Source organism: Oryzias melastigma, linkage group LG3 (genome assembly GCF_002922805.2).
Source record: "Oryzias melastigma strain HK-1 linkage group LG3, ASM292280v2, whole genome shotgun sequence".
In the NCBI taxonomy this organism is placed as follows: Eukaryota; Metazoa; Chordata; class Actinopteri; order Beloniformes; family Adrianichthyidae; genus Oryzias; species Oryzias melastigma.
This window is the reverse complement of record NC_050514.1, coordinates 7202804-7227723: the sequence shown is the minus strand read 5'-3', so window position 1 is coordinate 7227723 and position 24920 is coordinate 7202804. Positions and strand designations below refer to the sequence as shown.

Here is a 24920-nt window from a genome sequence, read left to right as displayed (position 1 = left end):
TGCTTTCAGTGGGAGGGGTTTGGACTTGGAACAAGCCGGAACAAGCTGACTCATGATATCCATCCATCTTCCTCCGCTTCATCCAGACTGGGTCGCGGGGACAGCAGTCTAAGCAGAGGTGCCCAGACTTCCCTCTCCCCGGCCACTTCCTCCAGCTCCTCTGGGGGGAGCCAGATGCGTTCCCAGGCCAGCCAAGAGACATAGTCTCTCCAGCGTGTCCTGGGTCTTGCCTGAGGCCTCCGCCCAGTGGGACATGCCCGGACCAGATGCCCGAGCCACCTCAACTGGCTCTTCTCGATGCGGAGGAGAATCGGTTCTACTCCGAGATCTCTCCGGGTGACCGAGCTTCTCACCCTATCTCTAAGGGAGCGTCCAGCCACTCTCCTGAGAAAACTCATTTCAGCCGCTTGTAGTCGGGATCTCGCTCTTTCGGTCACGACCCAGAGCTCATGACCATAGGTGAGTACTGGGATGAAGATCGACCGGTAAATTGAGAGCTTTGCTTTCTGGCTCAGCTCTCTTTTCACCACAACAGACCGGTACAGTGACCGAATAATAGTAGACGAAGCTCCAATCCGCCTGTCGATCTCACGCTCCGATCTTCCCTCACTCATGAACAAGACCCCAAGATATTCAAACTCCTCCACCTGAGGCAGGAGCACTCCACCCACCGAGAGAGGGCAAACTACCTTTCTCCGGTCCAGAACCATGGCCTCAGACTTAGACTGACCCTCATCCCAACCGCTTCACACTCGGCTGCAAACCGCTCCAATACATGCTGGAGGTCCTGGCTCGATGAAGCCAGCAGAACAACATCATCTGCAAAGAGCAGTTCCTTCCAAAAACGTGACTCAGACCGACTCGGACAAGTCACTGTCGAGGGGTTGGAATCGGTTGTAATATGACGTTTCAGGAGGTGACGGTGAAGTCTCTGGTCTGGAGGTAATGCATTTCCTATGGGGGACCTCAACACTTCCTATGTCCAGTTCCTTCTTATACAGTCAATGGTCGGAGTGTGGGTCTGACCTGATGAGTCCAACAGGTTGATACTTGTAGAACACACTGTAACTGGCCCATTCCTCATACAGCCGCTGTGGAGAAAAAGAAGAAGTCTGTAAAAGTGAGCATGAATAAGGTCTAGAACAGGGGTGTCAAACTTAATCGCACAAGGAGTCAAAATCCAAAACACATCTGAGGTCGAGACCTGAACAGGATCAACATTTATATTGAGTACTTTAAAACGAAATTTTTAAAACTTTAAAACCATAACTTTTTTGCATAATTATGAACAAGATATATAGCATTAACTACGATAATACTAGGACTAAATTAGTCAAAACAGCTAGCATGTAGCTGAAATATTAGCTAAACTCCAAAATAGCCTAAATAATCTTAGTAAATGCCAAAATATTCCAAAAAGATAGTAGACTAACCATTTTAAAAACTTTAAAACTGTAACTTTTCAACATAATTATGAATAATAAAAAGGCAATGGAATATTATTCCAGAATAAATCAACTTAAACCTTAAATAACTTTCAATATTTTACTCTCCATAAAAATATATTTTGTCAAAATTATACAAGTAAGAAATAAGTGAAAGATAACATCGGGTCATTAATAACAATCAAATAAAATGATCTGGAGGGCCGGATCCGGCCCCCGGGCCTTGATTTGACCCATGTGAACTATTTGATTAAACACTACAGATTAACTTAATTAAAAAAACGAAATAAAGTGAAGCTTTTGGCCAATCAGTGGGTGAAGTACATGAGGCACAAGAGGTGGATCCCTTTTTGAGTCTTGATTCTAGTTTGTGTTAGTATGAATTTGGGTTAGGGTCAGTATAAATGTGGTTGCTTAACCCTTTAAAACTGGTGACGCTTAAAGACAAATTCTTTATCACACTTTAGCAGATGCTTTTCTCCTTTAGAATCTACTGGAATTACTACGTTGATTATGTTAACAATTAAAAAATTACAGTAAATCAAAGAACATGAACACTGGAGCTTTAATGTTAAAGGGTTAAAACCTTTGTGTTACATTAACTTAAAGTAGAAGAAGAAGAAGGGGGATCTTTAGACTGTTGCCTTGGTAACAAAGAACACTAAATAACAGGGAGAGCATCGTAGGAGGCGATTACAGCCTTCTGAGCTCCTCTTGTCTAATAGTTCCTTTTAATCCAACAACGTAGGAGGCAGGGAAATAAAAACTAAGTGTTGCCACATAATGATATCAAGAAATCTTCCAAAGTTTAATGAAAGCAATTTTAATCAAACAAAATCATTTTCAGATAGGATGCTTAAATGACATATTTGCATAAATATTATCCTGCGGTTACATTATTAGTTCTCAGTCTATAAATGTTGGACATTTTGTTCTCATGTTAGTTTCTGAGCCGCTCATTGCTCCTGGTGGTTATAGGTTGGCGTCATGTATGGCATCAGTGTGTGAAAGTGTGTGTTCTTAAATGTGAAGCACTTTGGGCCTTAAAGTGAGGTCGAAAAGTGCTGTGAAGGAACACATCATCACTTTTTAATGCAACAGACTGTAGAGCTGGCATCAGTTTAAGTGACATAGCAAAAAACAAGATATTTTCTTTGATATAGATCTTTATTAAAAAACTAAATCACATCTTAGATACAATTAAGTTTTTTTTCCATGTAATAAATATTGCCAGAGTCAGAGCCTTTTTCTCCAGGATCAGTGCAGACTTGAATCCATGTTTTCATCACGTGTAGAATTTATCCGGCCTTCCAAGCATCTACCAGCAGATTACAGCTTGTTCAGAATTCAGCTGCACATGTTTGGACTGATACAAAGAAGAGTCACATCACTGCCATCTTAAAGTCATTGACTGCCTGTCCATGGAGAGAAATAAGTATCGCCCCGATTTATGCATGCGAAATACTTGATTTGTAACTCATAAATTACATAATGTGCACACGTAAAAAAAAAAAGAAATTCCAAAAAATACAAAATGCAATTTAAACATGGACATATTTAAATTACAACTACTTAAAACTAATTACACACAAAAATCTTTAAAAATTGCGCTTGAATATCTTATTACGCACACACAAAAGCTCAGTTATGAACGATTCTGTGGTGAGATTCTTTTCACGTCTCAGAGATTCGTTTGTCAGTGATCCGTTTAAATACTACTAGAATGCTGTCATCAGTTTTCTTATATTGACATTTTCCCACTTTCTTAAACAGATATTCCTGAGAATTAGCATAAAAATAGTCTAAATAAGCATTTTTAAAACACTCATCTCTTTAAAAAAATAAATAAATAAAATTCCCAGAACTGACTGCTTCCTCTCTGCAGCCCCTACTGCAGATTGTAGCGGGCTGATCAAGCCTCTCTGCCCTGTGGGTGTTCAGAAGGGCCTCCCCTGCTATCGCCCCATTAAGCTGCCGCGTTCGCCGCGGAGAAGGTCCACGAGGAGACCACACCAGAGCGTGCCGCCTTTTATAAAGTCAATGCACAGAAAATATTTTTATTTTTAAATGTTTTAAAGACCTATATTTAGAATTTTTTTTATATATTAATTATCAGGAGTATCTGTTTAAGAAAGTTAGAAAATGTTAAGTTTCACCAAATATTCACAATCTAAGTACAACGGCTGATGAGAAAACTCTAATGGCCCAGCATTCTAGCAGTATTTAAACGCATCACTTATGGATGAATCTGTGAGATGTGAAGAGAGTCTCACCTCAGATTTGTGTGTAACTGAGGTTTTGTTGTGTAACAAGTGATTAGTGCATAATTTTGAAAGATTTTTGTGTGTAATTAGTTTCAAGCAGTTGTAATTTTAATTTGTGCATGTGTAACATGTATTTTGGATTTTTTTTTATTTAGTATTTTTTTTTAATTATTCAAAAAACATCTTATATGAGTAATAGTTCAAGAATGACACATGTACAAACCAGAGTGAGTCTATTTTCTCTCCATACCTGTCAGCCTCAGGATTGATGTGACCATTCTACTCCTAGTTTGTAAATGTCTGAAAGGATTGGGACCTTCCTATTTCTTAGATCTCCTCAGTCCTTACAAACCCTCCAGAACTCTCAGATCCTCGGGTTCTGCTCTCTGGGACTCACGGCGAGGCCTCCGTTCAGTCCTGTGCTCCTCATTTGTGGAATAGCTGACCTGAGGATCTGAGAGTTTCTGCCTCTGAGGAGATTTAGGTGCAAACTAAAAACTCGGCTTTCTTACTTTGCTTGTACACAATTCAATGTAACTTATTTATTAAGATGTCTTTTTCTGTATTTTATGGCTTTTATGGATAATCACTGTACATTTCAACTCCGTCTTTTAAACTATTTAAAACTATTAAACCAAAGTGTTTTCCTTCATTTTGTTTGTTCTTTTCATAGTTGTTGCTTTTAATCCATTGTATTTTATTTTTATTGTTTTGTTTTTTTCTAACTTGTCCTGTCCAACAGCTGAGCCAACAGATGTGGGCTGAGAGCTTCTTGTGTTGGGCAGATTTTACTGTCACAACAGGGATTTATTGAGTATAAACCCCTGTTGTATTTAATGCTAAACTTTATTTATACTGATTATGTTTTATTTATTTATATATTTATTTATTTTTTCTTCTTTGTTGTTGGACCGGACGGAAAAAAGGAAGAGGGTGGGGGAGGGGGGAGAAGAGGATGGCAACAGAGGGAAGCAACATCAGAAAACTGATGTTTATTTTGATTGTTTTAACTCATGTTTATATGTCTTTTTTTGTCAAGAACCTCGTGTTCTAGAAGTGTGTAAAAGGTCCTCTTCAAATAGTGATCAGTCAGTTGGTCGGCTGGTCGATTGATCATAGAAAGAAAAACACAATCCAATTCCAAACCCATGGAAGGTTGTATGATGTCTAACTTCCATCTGTTTGATGCTTTTACATTTGGGGGGTTTATGTCAGAAAATGGTCCATTAATCTTGACAATAAAATAAATTGACCAGCTCATGTTCTATAACACAGAAATGTTTCTACGTTTTAGATCAGGGGTCACCAACACGTTGCCCGCGGGCGCCAGGTCGCCCTCGAGCACCACATAGGTCGCCCGCAGGTCTCTTCTAAAAATAGCACAACTCACTTGTGAGCTGCTCCAAAATTACATTTTATTATGATGCAATTTTTTGAAATTACACTTGCCTTTACAAAGAATGCAAAATTAAAACATCTTAAAAAATTAAACAGTTCAGTTTATCACAGAACACCGGCACTGATCCGGATATAATCGATTGATTAAATAGTGTCAAGGTTTTGATCTGTTTTGCTGCGGATTGTTTGAAAATGACAAAGTTTGTAGCAGACTGAGTTGGGCTGAGTGGCTGTTTGGGTTGGCTCATGTCGAGAGCTCAGTGAAGGCACCATGAGCAGATTCTTGTCTGCCGTGGGATCTGTCAATCAACCTGTTCGGAGGTTTAAGGAAAATAAAGGGACAGGTGCACGAGACTGAATTGAAGCGTTTGAGGAGCATAGATCCACTAATGACAGTTAGGATTAATTAATATTAATATATGAATAATTAATTAATAATAGATATAATTAATTAATTAATAATAGTTATAATTTTGCTAAAATCATTGCATTTGGTCATTACCTCGAAATGTGACAAGATCTGTTGAGATCAATAAAGTTCTGAATATTGATATTTGTTTCCTAGCTTGTTGTCTTTATTGATAATTATGATGAGAAATCTGTGTCTTTACATAGAGGAGAATCATTATTAGTATTAATAATGAATAACTAAAAGCAAACTGAGAAAATTTCTTATTTCAAACTGGTAGCCCGTCGTATGACTCAGTACCCATGAAGTAGCCCTCAGGTTCAAAAAGGTTGGTGACCCCTGACCTAGAGAGTGTTGCAGATCAAGCTTTCATCTGGAAATGGAACCTCACATAGTTGTTGCATCACTGTGTGACTAACTCTGATAGAACCATAATGTAGAGGAGAGGCGAGTTTTAGGAAACCCACTGTTCTTTGATCATCTTTTTGTCTAACAAGCCTTTCCTGAAAGAGCGTGGGGGTCCTCCACTCACCCGTCTGTCGTTCAAGTCCATCCCGTTGATGTCTCCCTGCAACACAAATATCACAGCCCGTTTCACACTTAGCAAAGCAGTTTCATGTCATTTCAGAGCAAAGTCACACTTCAAGACTGCCTCCTTTTCTCAACAGAATCTGGCTAAAGAGAAAAAAAATGGCGCCCGAAAATGAGTAGCCAGAAGTCCCCCCCCCTGCCGGAGCCGGCCGCAAAAAAACATAGTTTTAAGCTTTCGACCTTTTTACCATTTCTTCCCTCTTTTATCAACCCTTTTTGCATTTCTTGCCTCTGATCTCCTGATTCACAGAGAAACAACGTCCTTTTGCTGACTTTTTCTCCGGGGGTATATGGGTGTTCAGAAATCAAACGATGAACGTTCTCTGTCCCATTTGAAGCTCATCTTGCACATTAAACTGCTAGACAGTTACAGTTTACTCACATATAAAATCTTAAAAGCTGATAGTTCTGAAAAGTTTTTAAAATACAAATTTTGAAAGGGTTTCCTAAAGATACATTCACACCGAAAGCGATTCGTGTGGCAGCTTCAATGTTAATGAATGGTACAGCCATCCTCTGAGGCGAATTGAAGCCCGCGGCGTGAAAGTCTGCCAGCAGCTCCATTTCAGCGACAAGGCACGAATCGGACGGCGCAGCCAAAATTTAAATATCTGAAGTCTGACAGGTCGCTGCATTGCATCTACCAACCAGGAACTCAGCTTTGGGCACATGACGTTTTCAGTGACCCGATCAGCCGATAAAATACTAATCTAATACGAGCGTTTCGTCACCGCGGCGGTTCTCTGGCTGCAGCCAGCCTTCAGCCTTCAGACTTCAGCGAGCTCGCTCAACACACCGGGAGAGAGACAGCCTGCTCAGGTCACCTGAACTGTGATAGCTATCAAGCTCCTGTTCTATGGAATAAGCTCCCAGCTCATGTCAGAGAGGCAGGTACAGTTTCTACCTTCAAAACTAGCCTTAAAACATTCCTATTTGGACAGGCGTTCTGCCAGACTAGCCAGTAATCATAGAATAATTAACATAATGCTCCCATACTGTTCTGAAGTTTGGGGAAATAATTATTATAATCACATACTTCTCCAATATATGCTTGCAATATAAATTATGAAATATGTATATTCTCTACATAATAACATAGAAGGCTGCTAGAAGTTAGAAGCTGGGGAAAGTATGGTGCACTGGGGCTCTGTCCTCTTTTCCATCTACTTCTCCTCTCCTCTACTTTTTTATTTACTTCTAATTGTATGCCTTTGTTGGTGGTGCAGTATAATTCACATGTTTTTCCTTTCTCTCCGACTCCCCTGTGGGAGACCGGGAGAGATTGCAGTTTCCGGGAGACTTGTTGGTGATCCTGACGAAGCCCCGCCCATCTGGATGAAGCCCCGACACCATCCTGCATCTCTGAGTGGGAGTGATTCCTGGTGGGTCGTCTGTCCTCCTGCTCCTGGTCGTGGACTGCAGTTCTGCTTCATCTGGACTATGGACTTAATCATCACTCGTCCCTCAGCTCTATATGAATGAACTCTACTCATATATGCAGTTTTAGCAGCTAACTTTTCTTTAACCGTTCTGGTATCGCCTGTCCGTCCTGGGATGGGATCTCTCCCTCATGTGGGAATCCCTAAGGTTTCTTCTTTTTTTCCTGACTCAGGTTTTTTTAGGAGTTTTTCCTTACCGCGAGGGAGGGTCTAAGGACAGGGATGACCGTTCTTTATAGTCTGTTTAGTTTTTACCTATTGTGCATATTTTATGACTCCATCTGTGCATCTGTTAAAACTACAGGCATGAAGCCCAATGAGGCAAATTGAATTTGTGATATTGGGCTATATAAATAAAATTGAATTGAATTGAATTGATATTTTACTTAGTTTCCTCAAGACGATAATAAAAATAGATCCCCCCCCCCCCGATTTAATGCAGGACAGCCTTCAAACTCAGTCACAAAGACCCGGAGATACCATGGAAGCGGCTGTCCTAGAAGCCCCGATAACGAGAAAATCTTTGAAGGATTTCATTTTTTTGTAGATTTTTGCAGAAATCCTCAGAATAAATGAATCTGTTCTGTCTTCAGTTCACTGGAGGTGTGGGGTGTTCGAGGGGCTGCTTTCGGTGGAGGTTCTGTGCAAACGCGTGTAGAGCAGAATTTCAGACTTCTGCGCACGTTTGCATGGACTTTTTATTGGGGGTGGGAGCTGGAATGCACGCCAACGCAGCCGGTGTGTGCACCATTAACCTGTCCTAGAAATGGACAGGTTAATGATTCATTTTCATGATTCATTTCAAACAGTTGGCACTTCTGTGATTAAATGGGACGCCATGCATACGTCACTACCAAATCCAAGTCCTTGATTGGTCAGAGTTCGAATGGGTTCGCCGTTTGGTACATAAAGTCCAAAAATGCTCATAACTTGCATAGTGACACATGAACAAAAGAGTTATCAATGCAAAAGATCAAAACAGGCTTTTGTGCATTTAGATAGACTTGACTTGGAAAGCACCTGGTAGAACAGGTGATGCTGAGAGCGGTGTGAACGGAGCTCGAGCGTTCGATTCAACTCTTGAAATGCATTTCACTGGATCTGCTTTTGGGTTCGACTCTCACATCAGAGATGACAACACCCACAAAAACACTCACAAATAATGAAATATAAGCATGGAGGTTTTTCAAAGTAAGAGACTGGTCTCATTACATTCAAATGGTAGTACTTATAATGATTAGTAATGAAGTATTTACCTAAAAGGAATTATGTCTTATTATTACTTTGCTCTAGTATTTGGAATGTTGTTCTCAAATACTCAAGTTCATTCTTTTTGCTAATAAAGCTTCCCAGCAGTTTAAATTAGTTTGTATTGTAAAAGGGGTGATCTGAATCCATTCATTCAGAAATACAGAATCTGTGGCTGTGGACGCTCTCCTGTCTTGACTAAAACTTTGACAGAAAAAAGCTCTAAAAAAGGTCATGAAAAGTTGATCAAAATTAGGAAGATTAGAAATTAGAAAAACAACAACCCTCCAACATAACGTCAGTGGAAAGTCTACAGAGTGTCTTTTATTTTGTAGTAAGGTAATGTTTGTTTTTTCCAAAGTGCAGTCTCTTGACAGACAGGTGGTGCATCTGTCAGCAGATCAGGTCAAGAGTTAAAAAGAGAAACGTTCTCAGACTTCTAGATCTCTCCTGTTTTACACAGAACTGTCCCTGACAGAAAACATCTCATCTGCTTGGCTTCCCACTGTGATGAGATCAAATCAAATCAAAACTGGCCATGCCACTTCAAAGTTGAGGTTTCTTTTATGTCAGGGAAGTATTATGGAAGCAGTAAGCGAGTGAAGAGACAAATGTCACACCAGTGGTGTCAATACTCACGTCATGAGGGGGATAAGCCGCTGTGTAGATGCTGTTGGCCAGCAGACTGGTGATTCCTGAGAAAGCATTAGACTGGAACTTACAACAGGAAATAACACAACTCATCATGAAAACAATCCACGCTTTCCAAGGAAACATCTTAGGGCGGTTCTAGGGTCAGAGCTGTACGTCTGCCAGCTGCAGGTCAGAAAACAACAAAACCAGATGATCATATTTTTCAGACCAAAAGGCTCACCAGATGATACGACGCATTAAGCCAAACAAATCTCTCCACTGGACTCCTGACTGCAGCTCTCATAATTGTCAAAATGGTGCATCTTCATGGTTTTACCAAAATCCCACTAAGGGCCGGCCCTGGGTATAGGCGCGCCATCTGCTGGAGGGGCGCCAAATTGCAATGACTTTTGTTTTGTTTTTTACAGTTTAACACACCACTGATTCATGTAAAAATGTTAAAAAAGGTAATAATTAAAACCATTAATGAAATAACTCAAAAGTTTGACATAATCAATAATTTTGTCTGGTGTGGGTGAAGGGCTGGCACGCAGGAGTCCTGGGTTCAATTCCCAGGGTTGTCCACTGATCCCCACCCAGATTGGGTCCTTAGACAAGAACCTTGACGCTGCTGCCTAACTGGGTCCCTGTGCCCCTCAAGTACAGGGTTGTGTCAGGAAGGGCATCCGGCGTAAAAACTCTGCCAAATCACTGATGTGAAACAGTGGGTGCTGTTATGCTGTGGGGACCCCGATAGGGATAAGCTGAAAGTGAACTACTACCTCCGCCCCTCCTTGCCTGATGCAGCTCCTGTCTAAGCTAGGTGGGGGGGGGGGTGTAATCTGTTAGTGCTTCTTTAAAACTTTAAGGATGAAAAAACAGCAAAACAAGTCCTCAGGGACAGCTTTAAGGTCAAAAAGGAAGGAAGAGGAGCAAAAAACTGACTCAAAGCTTTTCTGTTTTATTTACATTCAATTGCTTGGAAATCCCCCACCCCCCCGTCATTTCGGTCGAAATACAATATTGTTTTTTTTTTTTTTTTGTTGGAAAAGAATAATGTAACTGGCAATCTTGATTTTTTTTCTTTTCCTCTATTTAAACCCCTAACAATGAAAACCTTTAAATCTTTAAACCTAAAACACTGGAGATGTCTGTCAAAAGATCTACCATGCTGAGTGAACCACACCTGCTGTTGGTGCTGGGTCAGTGCGGCCACCTCCTACTGCAGAGGCTGAGGGTTTATGTCCCGGTTAGGTACAAGTGTTATTACCCTAAAACATCTTTTTAAGTGGTTATTATTTAATCCTTGACAATTAGAATAAATACTTATTTCAACATATTCCAGGCTGCTGTGGTGTTTCACAAACCACATCTAGCCGTGGTATTTGTGTGTTTGTGCATGCGTGTGGGGGGGGGGGTCGCCATGCAGCCCAGGGCCAGGCCTGGTTCTACTAAAACATTTGAACGGATTTTTGGTGATGTACCACAGGAAACAGTCTGAGGTCAGTAAGCATAACCAGAATCCCTACATAAGGTGTTCTGCTGGATTTTTTAAATCAAAAGATGTTAAGAGAAAGAAAGTTTATGTTGTTCTCAACTTCTATCCGACTCTGGCTCGACTCCATGATTAGAACTGCAGTAAAAGTGAGCATTACCCATTGAATAGTTGTCTCGTTGACATTTGGTCCTCTTCAGCACCTCATGCACCTGCGGGTACACAAACAGAGGTTTGAGAGGGAGCAGCTGAGCAGCAGAGGGATGGTGGTTCTGTCTGCAGCACAGACGCTGTCAGACACAACTACACACCGTGATCTATGAGAACAAAAAAGCAGCTGAGGGCTACCAAAGCAATTTTGCAGTGATTGAAAAGCTCCATCCAATACTGCGAGCTGAGACTCATTATGCAGTCATTAGTGAAGTTCTGTGTAGGTGTGAGTGGCTGTCTGAGCACATGCACTAAATGGAAGCTACGCTGTTGCTCAGAAACAAGCTGAAGAAAATGACATGTAGAATGATGTGCCGGAGCATTACATACCTCACACCCCTCAACCCCACCCCCAAAGAGGCAAAGACTTACTATGGAGCTTCTGGTTTTGCTGTCAAAGAACTTGTCCTTGTCTGACAGATCAAATCTGACAAAGAAAAACAAAGAAAGCAAGTTTCAGCAAAGAGCGAACGAGCAGGGAAGGTTCAGAAACATGTTACACCTGCACAAAAAGACCAGAGAGCTTCAGCATTACATCCAAATGCAGCAGGTTGGTTAAGAAAAGAATCTGGACAACTTACCCAGATTCTGCTAAATTATTATCTAGTTTACCAATAAATATGACAATAATAGCCCTTATAAAAACACTAACCAAATAAAACTCACAATGATGTGCTTGAAAACCCTGGCTGCAAAATGGAAAAAAATCTTTCGGTTTACTCTTCAATTATCACATATTCTGATACTTTTTAACAAGTGAATTTTCCCCATGCCTGATCAATAAATCAGTAGAAATCAATAAATGAAGTTGATCTTGTATCCAGCGAGCACGCTTTGATGCATGCTCCACACAGACTGAACTGAAGGAAGAAAACTAAAAGCTCGTCCGCATGAACATCCTGAGAGCCAATCTATAACCACGTCACGTGTCTGGGAGTCGGCCGGGGGAGCTCTTAGGATTGACTGGAGATGGTCAGGGGGAGAAGAACACAGGATGCCTTCCTGCCACTCCATCCTACATTTATCCAACACTGCATGTAAATGCTGCAGGACTGTTCTTCAGAATCTCATCTTTTCATTGACATCATGACTTTTCTATTATGTGGGACTTGGCTCTTTGAGATGGGATTCAGATGAAGCCCAAATCTTTCAGTCATTATTTCTGCATTTAGAAGGGCTGCAATGTGATTATATTGAACCAATTCTGAGCTCCAGTCCTGTATGACATACACACTTACAGGTATTTGAAGTGCGCAACAAGAAGTATCCGAATGAGCATTTTTTTCAGAGGAAATATACTGTACCCAATTCTAAAGGTAAACATGACATGAGAGCAAAGCAAATAAGATTTAAGACGCCACAAATGTGCTTTAAACATGACCTGACATGCCTGACAAAAGGTTTGTTTTGAAGCTTGCATGCAGACGCTGCTGTGTGCGCGTTCACGCCCATCACTCTGCGTTCATGCGAGGACATGTCTCCTGCATCTGTTATGGTTATCCTCTCTCTTCTGATGTTTGCAGACTTTTCGTTACTCAAACATTTTCCCAAAAATCTGTTACAGTTTTAGGTTGTTTAGAAAAACCTAAAACAGCCTTCTTCTATATATGTTGATGATTCATATGGAAGCCTCTGTGACTCATAATTCAAAATAAAAGTCAATACTGGAAATGCTTTTTCATTTTTACAATGTACCTGCATTACTGGTCTCTTAAATAAAATGAAAAAGCAATTATCAGAACGGCTTTTCCTTTTTCTTTTTCGACACAACTCATTCTATAGCTTAATTCAAATGATAAAGAAAATTGCATTTGACATTTCATTTTCAAAAAGTTATTCAGTAATTTTTACCAAAATTCAAATCAAATTTGTATAAGTAAATCAGTATTAGGCTCTAAATGTATTGTAGTTAAGAAACTTTTAGATGTTTTTTTGTCTCTGCCATGATGTTTCCCAAAATGCTCTCTGCAACCAATATGCTAATTATTTGAGCTTCCCTTCCAGGAGAGCTAGGAACTCCAGGTAATTCTACCCGGCCCCCCAGATCAGTTTATTTTATTGTTATTAATGATCTGATGTTATCTTGTGCTCATTTCTAACTTGTATAATTGCGACAAAATGTATTTTATGGAGAGTAAAATGTTGAAAGTTATTTAAGGTTTAAGTTGATTTATTCTGCAATAATATTGATCCATTTTTATTATTTATAATTATGATAAAAAGTTACAGTTTTAAAGTTTAAAAAATTGGCATTCTGTAAGCTTTTTGGATTATTTTGGTATTTACTTAGATTTTTTAGGCTATTTTGTAGTTTAGATAATATTTAAGCTACATGCTAGCGGATTGTTGGTTAATTTAGGCTTTTTCCTTTTGTTTAGGCTATTCTTTAGTTTAGCTAATATTTCAGCAACATGCTAGCTGTTTTGGCTAATTTAGGCTCTTCTTTTTAAGTTTCATTTTTTAAAGGTTGTTTTGGAGTTAGCTAATATTTACACGCTACCTGTGTTGGCTAATTTAGGCTTTTTCAGGTTTTTTTGGCGATTTTGGAGTTTAGCTATTTTTACAGGTACATGCAACATGTTTTGGCTAACCTAAAATTTTTTTATTTGTTTGTTTGGTTTTTTAGGCTAATTTGGCATTTAGCTAATATTTTAGCTGACTATCTTCAGCGTTTTCAGCTAATAGCTTCAGCATCTTCAGCTATCAGCATTAGCATATTCAGCGGCTAAATTCAGCTTACAGCATTCACAATAGCATTATTGCAGGTAATGCTATATATCTAGTTCATAATTATGTTAAATACTTATGGTTTTAAAGTTTTAAAAACGTAGTTTTAGAGTTATCAATAAATGTTTCTCCTGTTCTGTCTGCGACCCAAGGTGTGTTTTGGATTTTTTCCCCTTGTATAATTGAGTTTGACACTTCTGTTTTAACCGTTTCTATGCTTAGACAATAGACACGACGACAAATGTTCAGATTTGTGGAGCAGACTGACGGAGTGGGAGTGGCCTTTACTCACAGATGCTCCTTCTCTCTGGAAAAGGGATGTGACAGAGGTTTCAGCCCTGGTTGCTGGTTGCTGTCCAAGTTTGGGTGAAGAGGAGCAGTTGCTTTGTGTATGAAGAGTCGGATCTTCTCCACCAGGTTACTGCCCTGTTTGACCTCATAGGTCTGTGGAAGGAACAGATCTGTGGGTCAATGCCTCTGAATGGGATGGCTGCAGATCCTCAGTCCTGCATGTCATCCAAGAGTCAATAATAAAATGGGGATTTTCCTGTTTGGGCTGATATACTGATACTACATTTGTCTTTGAAACTATTTGGTTGGATATTTGTCAAAAACATTTGGCATAAAGGAGTCAAAATGTCATTTTGAAATGTCAAAGGGCTAAAATAGCATCAGGTGAAAAAGGCAGCTGTGAGAGAGTGAACAACTTGGTCAGAAATGTAAGGGCGGTTGGATGTAAATAGTGATCTGTTAAATACAAACATCAAATTTCACTGTATACATTCAAGGAATTACAATATTCCAGTGTCCACAAATCAAGTCATTCAAATAGAACCATAAAGGATTTTAAATGACAGAAAAGCTATTTGTAAATACAATAAAGTATAAAGGAGTCAAAGTTCTTTGAGGTTTTGATAAAAACCTCCTTCATCACCGAGGTCAGGCTGAACAGGTTTTCAATGTCATTGGCAGAGCGGATGGTCATGTTAATCTAGTCGCTGGTAGGAATGGAACGATTCTTTGTGAATCGGTAAAAAAAAAACAATTCTAACTCCTCAACATGTTCATCGTTGCAGAAAAATGTTAAAAATCGGTTTGTCTCGGCCTGTGCCAAAATGTGGAAAAAGTGTGCGCGCCTGTGAGTGTGTGCGCGTCTGGGAATGTGTGCGCGCCTGTGAGTGTGTGCGTGCCTGTGAGTGTGTGCGCACCTGTGAGTCTGTGCGCGCCTGTGAGTGTGTGTGCACCTGTGAGTCTGTGCGCGCCTGTGAGTGTGTGCGCACCTGTGAGTGTGTGCGCGCCTGTGAGTCTGTGTGCGCGCCTGTGAGTCTGTGTGCACCTGTGAGTGTGTGCACACCTGTGAGTCTGTGCGCGCCTGTGAGTGTGTGCGCGCCTGTGAATGTGGGCGTGCCTGTGAATGTGTGCGCACCTGTGAGTCTGTGCGCACCTGTGAGTCTGTGTGGACCTGTGAGTGTGTGCGCACCTGTGAGTGTGGGCGCGCCTGTGAGTGTGTGCGCGCCTGTGAGTGTGGGCGCGCCTGTGAGTGTGTGCGCGCCTGTGAGTGTGTGCGCACCTGTGAGTCTGTGCGCACCTGTGAGTCTGTGTGGACCTGTGAGTGTGTGCGCGCCTGTGAGTGTGGGCGCGCCTGTGAGTGTGGGCGCGCCTGTGTTGTTGAATATCAGTTCAGAACTCCAGATCTTCACTGCGTTGTTTCTCATATTTGTTTGTTTAGCAGAAGTCAGCGGCTGGTTCTGACCCGCATGCTTTGGTTCTGTTTTAAGTGAAGTCCTTAACAGAGACGGCTTGGTTTGCCCTCTGAAGGAGAGACAGCAAATGGACCAAAACCCACAACGGTCCAAGGATCTCCTCTGGAAGTAACAGAGTGGAAACGGCCCGGCTTAGAACTACGCCTGGATGCAGCCCTTTCCATTGCTCTGTGGGCAGCTCATGTCAACGTTCTCACCTTCGTCCACTTTTCAGATGTTTCCATAACATTGACTTTAGTACCTTCTTAGTCGGCATCTTGAGTTTCATGAGCTCGGCTTCACGACACAGAATGTCCCAGGGAGCGTGAATTTTCAAAAAGCCGACTCCGGGGATCTGGTTCTAGAAAAGAATAACAACCAAAACCACACATTTAATGCTGATTCTAGCAGGAACAGCATTGGAGTTCGGCTGTCCACTTCACAATATGGATAGCAATCAGACCAGACTGGGATGGATATATTCCATGGCTCAGAGAAACACAGGTCTAAACACGCTTATTAAGAGCACTATAATATGGAAGTCCAACAAGAAACCTGGCTCACTCATTGAAGTTGAATTAAGTGACAAAGAGCAGAAAACAGATTTTGTTGTTTAGTATGGTGGCCCTGAAGTTCAAATCACATAATAAAGATCCCGACAATTAAAAAGTAAATCAAATTATAGGAAAAAAAATAACATTTTAGAAATAAAAATAAAATACCAGAAACCAAAACACACTTCTCTCCCACAAATGAAACAAAATAAAAATAAAACATTTCAGAAAGCAAAAATAATTTCAAGAAATCAAAATAAAATATTGAAAAATGAAACAAAACAAGCAACCCGTAAAGGTAGGTATTATGGAAGTTATCTTCTGACAGAAGATGTTTCTTTAATATTCTGGCGATGCCTGCAGCTAAAGCTCTGTGGTTGTTCAGGGAACTGCTCAGCACAGTTCAGGTGAAACATCCTCCTGAAACATCCTCCTGAAACATCCTCCTGAAACATCCTCCTGAAACATCCTCCTGAAACAACCTCCTGAAACATCCTCCCGTCTTCTTCTTCACAGCTCAAACATCATCATCCAAGCAGTGATGACCCTACCCTACTCCACCCTTTCTGGTTTCTTATTTTGCTTCATTTTTTACGTGATTTTGATTTCTGGAGATTATTTGTGTTTTCCAAAATGCTTTGATTTTTAGAATTGTGTTTTGATTTGTAGAATTTAGTGTTGTTTTAATTATTCGCTTACATTTTTTTAAATTGTCATTCAGATTTTTAACATGTTTTCACATTGACTGATTTTTGATGTGATCTGAACTTCAGGGCTACTGTATTTTAGATCTTGTGATCTGGTTGCTTTACAACAGGAGTCTCCAAGCTTTTTCTTGAGAGGACCACATAACTTTTTTCTTCACCGATGTGGGGCCAGGGTCAGTTAGTAGGCTAACAGGAAAAAAACGTTTTTTTCCTGTCTGCGATCGATGCTAACAGTGTTTTCTGTTTTGCTAACAGAAAACACTGTTAGCAAAACACTATTTTGCTAGCAGTGTTAGCAAACAATCTCAAAGCCAGATTGGGGAAAAAATAAAAAACATGCGTCTCTGATAGTGTTTTGGGGGCCGGATCTGGTCCGCGGGCCGTAGTTTGGCGATCCTTGCTTTATGCCATTACATTTTTGGTTCTTAGTCTACTACAATAGATTACATGCTGAACATGTAAGAAGTAAAATATGACAAAAACGTCATTAGTAATGCTAGTAATATAATACGTCACTGTAATAGAAGACATAGCATAATACTATACTGTTTGTCGTGTCATTACTAAAATCCCCCAAATATCTGTCAGTTTGACTTTTCCAAAAACGTTTGTTCTGAGAAATAACAGTGAGAGGAAACTATTAGCTCATGCAAAGTTTCTGTTTGTAATGTAAATATTTCTTTACCAATAAGTATTAGAGTGTGATCATTAATACTCTGATAGTTCATCCTCAACAATCCCTTACCAAAAAGAAGTATACTCGAGTTTATTTTAAGTATAGTTTTTTTAAACTTAACTTAAGATAGTGTGCTTTAAGTATACTTTTTATGTACTTATTAGAGATAAACTTTACAAGTTTATGTTAAGTAAACTTTTTCAAAACTAAACTTAACATAGTATACTTTTAGTTTACTTTTTATGTACTTAGAGACAAAGTACAAGTTCCTGTTAAGTATATTGTTTATACTTAGAATTACACTGCAATTCTAAATGAATTTGGCCTTAAACTTTTTATCAAGATATATTTTAGTGTCGCTATTGGTGAGTATTTTTCTTTTTGACAGTAGCTGTATTATTTTTAATGTTCTTCATAGAAGATGTTCAGTAATCTATCTTGTAGGTTTGTAGCAAGAAGTCAAATTTGGTGTGAATACCAAATAGTAAACTAAAAGTATACCATTAAGGTTATTTTAAGTATACTTTCATGAAATCAAAGTAAACTAAAAGTATACCATAAAGGTTATTTCAAGTATGCTTTCTTCAAAATAAAAGAGGCTGGATGGCTCAGTGGGCTAAGTGTAGGGCTGGCATGCAGGAGACCTGGGTTCTCCATCCAGTTTGGAGTATATAAGTATATTTTCATAAACCTAAAGTAGACTTAAAGCAAACTAAAACTATACAATAAAGTTTACTTATAATAAACTTGGAGTAAACTTAAAGTTTATTGCCAGTAAACTAGAAGTATACCAGAAAGGTTACTTTAAGTATACTTCTAAGTATACTTTTTATAAACTAAAAGTGGGCCAAGTTAGTACAAAGAAGTATACTTGGTAGTATACTTCAAGTATACCTTTTTAAGTATACTTGGTATATGCCTTTTTATACTTAAGTAGAGCCACTGAATTACACAAGCACCAGACCTTCAACCATGCTCACCTCTTCATCCCATTCCAGCTCCAGTCCAGCCTCGTGAAGGTTTTCCTCAAACTCCTTGCGCTTGCTGGACTTGTCATCCTCATGGTAGTCGGCCTGATGGTCCTGTGCAGCGAACTCTGGGTCCTCTTTTGGCTGCAGCGGAGCCTTACTGCTTCGCGAGCTCAAGCTTCGCCGTAACCGTCTTAAGAAGTTGTCATTCCCAAATTTGGATGAGCGCCGCCGAGTGCTGTGGGGCTTTTGGATGCTGTACTCCAGTATGTAGTCCACCCGGCGGTGTCCATCTCGGAAGTACGGACCTAATTTTGAATACAGTGGTGAGCCGTCGTCGGCGTGGAGGGTCTTCATGGGCTAGAAAGACAAAAGAGAACGCCACAGATTACAACAGTTATCAACTAAAGTGTTTCTTGTTTTACACACATGAAGACACACAGGAGCTGGACTAACATTGCAGTCCCATTCGGTTTGAAGCAAAAGGTGTGACCTGCACCGCGGTTCATGTAGAGCGTGTCATACATGCTCTGACTTCGTTAAATTTGACAGAAGTAAGCTGGGGGAGAGTCGACACATTAGAACAGCTGGTAACATGATTCCAGTGTGTTGGAGCCTGCTTAACCAAATACTTCTGCAGCGTTTGGAAATGTGTTCATTATTTATCCACGGCTACAAGAACAAAACAAAATGATTTTTAATTTTTTTTCTTGCTGGGGTTGTTAAAGGCATAAATTAACTTTTCTCTGTTGCTTTCCTGCTCAAGAAAAAGTTCACAAACAGTTCAACTACAGTGGTTCCTTATTTATCGTGGAGGTTCTGTTAAAAAAAATCACCTGCAATGGGTGAAATCCACAAAATACGATTACAGAAGTTTTTACTCTATGAAATTTGTCTCTACACATTTTTCGTTGAATGAAAACAAAGATCTGATCACATTACAGATTTGGTGAGCTGAACACATCCTTCACAAGAAGCATGGCATGGAGAAGATTGACAGCTGTCTACAACCAATCAGGACACAGAACACAATGCAGTGTAAAAACAAAAAAACAGCAAGACCGCAAAAGACGAACCACGACATAGCGAGGACACAGTGAGTTCCATGTATAACCTTTGATTTTGACTAGATCTTTATTTATTCACATGCTATTGTCCCACGCTGAGACACTGAGGTCAAAAAGACTTCCCCAAAGGCAGAAAGACCCGTTTACTTCGTAATCATCATAATTTCCACGTTTGAAGGGGAAGAGTCTTCTGAAGCGAGGGAAGTAACATTACCTGACCAAATGAAAGCTCTCCTTGTTTCTATTGTTCTGCACTTCTGGGTTTCCCACTCAAACAACCCATTTTCATCAAACTTGTTTGCAGGCTGACATCTGATCGCAGCACACCCTGCCCCCTACCAGAGACAACCCGCAAACGAGGCACCAAGCCAGAGCTCCCTCAGAGGTGCCAGCAGCGTGTTCTGGAGACTTCTCCATGGAGTTCACTAACATGTAGAAGCTGTCACTTGCACAAGGTGTCATTGCATTCTGTCCGCAGAGACGAAGGGTTCCTGACCAACAGTCTGAGGGATTCCAGTTCGTGTGGCACTTGCACAGTAATGATGAAAAAAAGAAAAAAAAATCCCAAAAGCCATCTTTCCCATATGTCTCCAAGCAGCCAGGAGATTTCCTGAAGATCCCAGTGATGATCCCACCAATCTGATCTCAGCTCTCACATCTGCAGTGTGACAGTAAGCTTGCTCCAATGATGTTTAGAGGTGGCCCTAGAACCACTGTAAATACACTCACTGCCACTTCATCAGGTCCACCTTGTCAGTATCAGGTTTGACCCCCTACTGTCTTCAGAACTGCCCTAATCCTTGGTAGCATATGTCAATATGGACCAAACTCTCTGAGGAATGTTTCCAGAACCTTGTTGAATTATCACAGTTGCTGCAGATCTGTCGACTGAACATCCATGATGATAATCTCCCGTTCCACCACCTCCTAAAGGTTCTATTGGGTTCTGGTGACTCTGGAGGTCATTAGAGTCCAGTGAACTCATTGTTCTAGAAACCAGTCTGAGATGATTCCAGTTTATGACATGGAGTCTTATCCTGCTGGAAGTAGCATCAGAAGATGGTACTCTGTGGTCATAAAGGGATGGACATGGTCAGAACAATACTCAGGTAGACTGAGGGGTTGGAACCATGATCAGTTGGTACTGAGGGGTTCAAAGTATGTCAAGAAAATATCCCCACATCATGACACCACCACCAAAACCATGAACCGTTGATCCAAGCCAGGATGGATCCATGTTCTCATGTTGTTGATCAGATTCTGCCCCGACATCTGAATGTAGCAGAAATAGAGACTCATCAGACCAGACAACGATTGTAGTGATTCTGTGTGAATTGTAACCTCAGTTTCCTGTTCTGACAGTGATACCCAGCGTGTTCTTCTGCTGCTGTAGTCCATCTGGATCAAGGTTGGACGTGTTGTTTGTTCAGAAAAAAACTATCAATATTTCAATTTATCGCGATATTTAGTCCTGCGATTGATTCTCGGTGGGTTCTCACCAAGTATTGATCTTTTATTTTTGTTTGAAGGGCTGTAAAACATAAAATATGCGTCATCCTTTGGTCAGACCCCCTCTGGAGGTAAATGGAGGCGCATTTCAAGACTGGCTGTCGTTGCACCATTACCAGTTACTTGCACCAGGTATTTGAATTATGTAAATTTTGTTCTGTTGTTTACAACAATAGTAGTGGCACTGCTGTTGATGTTTACTATTGTTATTACGGAATTGTACAGATAATTCAAATTCAACTGGTTTCAAAGATTGCCAAAGACAGTATTACTGATTTCAGCAATGCTGCACAAAAGTCTCTATTATTTGTTGCACAGAATTAGACACAAGTTGTTTGTTATGATTGTGTTCAAACAAAAAAATTAATGGAGATATATTTTCCCCAAAACCATGTGTTCTTCTACATAATGCGAGCTATTGGAAATTATTTTTACCAGTTATTGCACTACTGCGTTATCATCAATATTGGCATGGGAGTTTTCCAAACAAATGTGAAGGTGATAGGGCTAAAGGCTGAATCCCTCTTTGTTTGGTGCAGTGCTTCTCAATTATTTTCTCTCACGCCCCCTATGAAGAACTTATCCTTTTACAACCCCCCCCCACAACTTTCTGCTGCGGGCCGTGCATTTCACACCTAGGCCTTCAGTAGTGCTCCATCTGAATCAACCCAACCCTCAATAACTATTTTATGGCAATAAAACTTCTACTGCAGGTACAACTGCGACACACATAAAAAAGCATAAAAAAATAACCTGATAAAATTGCAATAATATTTAGGTATATAGCAAAATTTTACTCACCAAAAATCCAGATTATTTGTACAAAAAATCCATCCTTTCTATCCTCAAGAAGATTTCAATCACTCTGTCGTGCAGATTATCCGTGCGTTTTAGTTCCATCAAGAAGTCCTTTTCTATCGCCATGGAAGCTAATGCTGAAAGTCGAGCCTGCCCTGACGTATTTCTGGCATAAGTTTTAATTCGCTTCAGGGCTGAGAATGTCCGTTCAACAGAAGCAGTGGACACGGGGCTTGCTAGCTTCGGAGTTGCCCGACCCCGCTTAACAATGTCCAGCTTTTCTTGAAAAGTCCGTCTTGAAAACGGCTTTGACAGTAAGTCTGCAACCAAATCCATTTCTTCTCCTCCTTCAGCCATTGTGGATTGACAAACCAGCTATTAAATTCGATATATTTGCCTGTGCAGGTCGCTACAGATTCAGTTTACCAGGTCTGCCTAGTACACTCTCCGATTATCCAATCACAGCGCGTGAAAATCCTGACGTTTCCGTGGGCCAGCTAGCTGGCCTATCACGTGGTCTCCTCCAGATCTGATTGGTTGAAGCAACAGTTTGGTGGACCATTATTTTATGCTACAGGGCCCGCAAAACTGATTGTGAAGGCCTTCGGGCAGATTTCTTTGACCCTAGCAACAAATGGTGCTGCAATGTGATTGGTTAATGCTTAAATAGGAAAATACACGTCTGGAAGCAGCGCAACCAGGGAGACAGCAATGAAAGGACGAAGACAGAGCATTTGGAATTATAGAATACGTATTCACGGAAATAAATAATAATTAATATCAGTCTGTGATTCAGATATTTTTAGGCCAGCAGAGAAGGCCTTGCAGGCCCTGACGGCCCGCCACTGCAATTTGCCCAGGCTAAACGTTTATTTTTTTTTATTTTATTATCATTAAAGAATAATATAAATAAAACTATTTAAAAAAAATCTAAATAATCAGTTTTTATTAATTTTCCTTTTTTCTTTCCTTCTTTCTTTTTTTAAGAATACTTCCAAAACTATCAGACAAAGTAGAAACAACAGTCTTTCCTCGTTTCCCTCCACAGTAGAGATGAATTCTGGATCTTCTCAGAGATTCAGTTCTTTTTCATTGGTTCCCTGAAACAAGCGTCATTCTGTTACCAAGTGGATTTTTAGGTTGTTTTTTGCTATATTTAATTTATTATCAACTACTATGTAGGATTATGCACAATATCTATCACTAATGTAAATATGTTTTTATTTGCATAAAGTGTAAATTATGTATGTGCTGTTATTTATCTCTTCCAGATAGAGTGTACAAAATAAATAATAAAAGAACCAACTATTAACGATTCAGTTTTTAACTCTTTACATGTTAGGCTATTTGAAGTGAACAACACAAAACTCTCCAACCACAACCCAAATATAAATTAAATTGTGCAAAAACCACTAAATCAAGACTTTTATTCACTTTGACATTAAGAAAGACAAAGTGTCTCAGCTTTGAGGATCTGATCTGGTTTCTTAATGATCTGCTCTGCTTTAGAGAAGATTCCCTCAGTTCTCAGGTGTCTGCACAGGTTAGTAGTGGAGTAACATGGAAGGATTTCCTGCAGACTCCCTACTATCAATACAAGTCAACTGGTTCCAGTTTTTTTCTTTTCTAATGCATCTCATTTTCTTTGAGTTTTGAGTTGATGTCTCTCTGTCTGTCTCCCTGCTTGTTTTTGATGCTGTCAAAAGTAAAGACGTTAAAGCTGTTATATATAGAAAAATATCACACTTTTTAAAATTCATTTATTGTAAATATTTGAAAGTTACATTTTCCTAACGGATTGCTAAATGGCCACGTAAAACAGAAGGGTATTTTCTAAGTAGAATTTGGTGGCTCTCGCTGGGTTCTGGTCTGCTAGAAACTGGACCAAATGGCTCTTTTAGTGTTAAAGGTTGCCGACCCTGGGCTAGCCAAAACAGCTAGCATGAAGCTGAAAAAAATAACCTAACTTTAAAAACGTATAAAAAGCCTAAACTAGCCAAAACATCTAACGTATAAATATTAACTAAACTCCAAAATAGCCTATAAAACAAAAAAAAAGCCTAAATTAGCCAACAGCTAGCATGTAGCTGCAATATTTGCTGACTCCAAAATTGTCTAAAAAATTTTAGTTAATGACAAAATAGTCCAAAAAGCTAGCAGAATGCCTATTTTTAGAACTCTAAAACCATAAACGTTTAAACATAATTATAATAATAAAAATGCAGGAATATTATTCCAGAATAAATTAACTTAAACCTTAAATAACTTTCAATATTTTACTCTCCATAAAAATATATTTTTTTAAAATTATACAAGTTAGAAATAAGTGCAAGATAACATCGGGTCATTAATAACAGTAAAATAAAATGATCTAGGGGGCCGGATAGAATTACCCGGAGGGCCGGATCCGGCCCCCGGGCCTTGACTTTGACTCTTGTTCTAGATTCTTTGTGTCAAAACCCTCCATTTCTGTAATGAAAGTTAGAGTAGCCAAATGACTTTAGTTTAATGTAAAGTAATTAAAGGGGTTCTAATTTGAGGATAACTTGAACATCTCCTCTGTTGCCAAACACCTGCCCTAGAAGGACAGCAAATGTCTGAAAAAGAAGACTCTTGAAGATTCACACATGCTCAGCTCCCTCCAAACAGGAAGTTGTCAGGGCTGCAGAGGGGAGAGGTCATTTCTCAGAGGGCAGATGAGGATGTTGTGGCAAGCGCAGATCTCACCAATAGAAGGCTTTTCTCACCAAGCCCTCTGGAAACGAGGCTCTCCTCTCCACTGGGTCTCCTCATGCACCCCCTCCCCTCCGCACAAACACAAACATGCACTTATGAGTCATGAAACAGTCAGACAGTTCTCCAGCCTCCAGCATATTTCACAGCAGGAATGTGGAGCTGAAGCACTAAAGCTTTTCCCTCAGCGAGTCGTGCCGTCTGCACAGAAACCTAAAGCTCAGGTCTCCTAAACAATAACATGGTACTCTTACAAGACAATGAATCGAACATGAACGTCTTTTCTATCATTTCTATGTTTACCAAA

The 24920-nt window shown here is 40.0% G+C and overlaps 1 protein-coding gene across 3 annotated transcripts in view; it reads right to left on the bottom strand.

Annotated features, from left to right (window-relative positions):
• Positions 1 to 24920, bottom strand: part of ano1a (anoctamin 1, calcium activated chloride channel a) — a 71612-nt gene that overhangs the window by 31642 nt on the left and 15050 nt on the right. For all 3 annotated transcript variants that reach the window (XM_024295566.2, XM_024295564.2, XM_024295565.2), the window contains exons 3-10: positions 18519 to 18866; positions 15864 to 15962; positions 14152 to 14303; positions 11505 to 11559; positions 11083 to 11134; positions 9434 to 9489; positions 6049 to 6084; positions 1027 to 1091 (exon numbers count right to left, since the gene is read on the bottom strand). In XM_024295566.2, coding sequence (XP_024151334.1) covers positions 1027 to 1091; positions 6049 to 6084; positions 9434 to 9489; positions 11083 to 11134; positions 11505 to 11559; positions 14152 to 14303; positions 15864 to 15962; positions 18519 to 18866 — 863 coding nt within the window. The remainder of the gene's footprint in view (positions 1 to 1026; positions 1092 to 6048; positions 6085 to 9433; positions 9490 to 11082; positions 11135 to 11504; positions 11560 to 14151; positions 14304 to 15863; positions 15963 to 18518; positions 18867 to 24920) is intronic.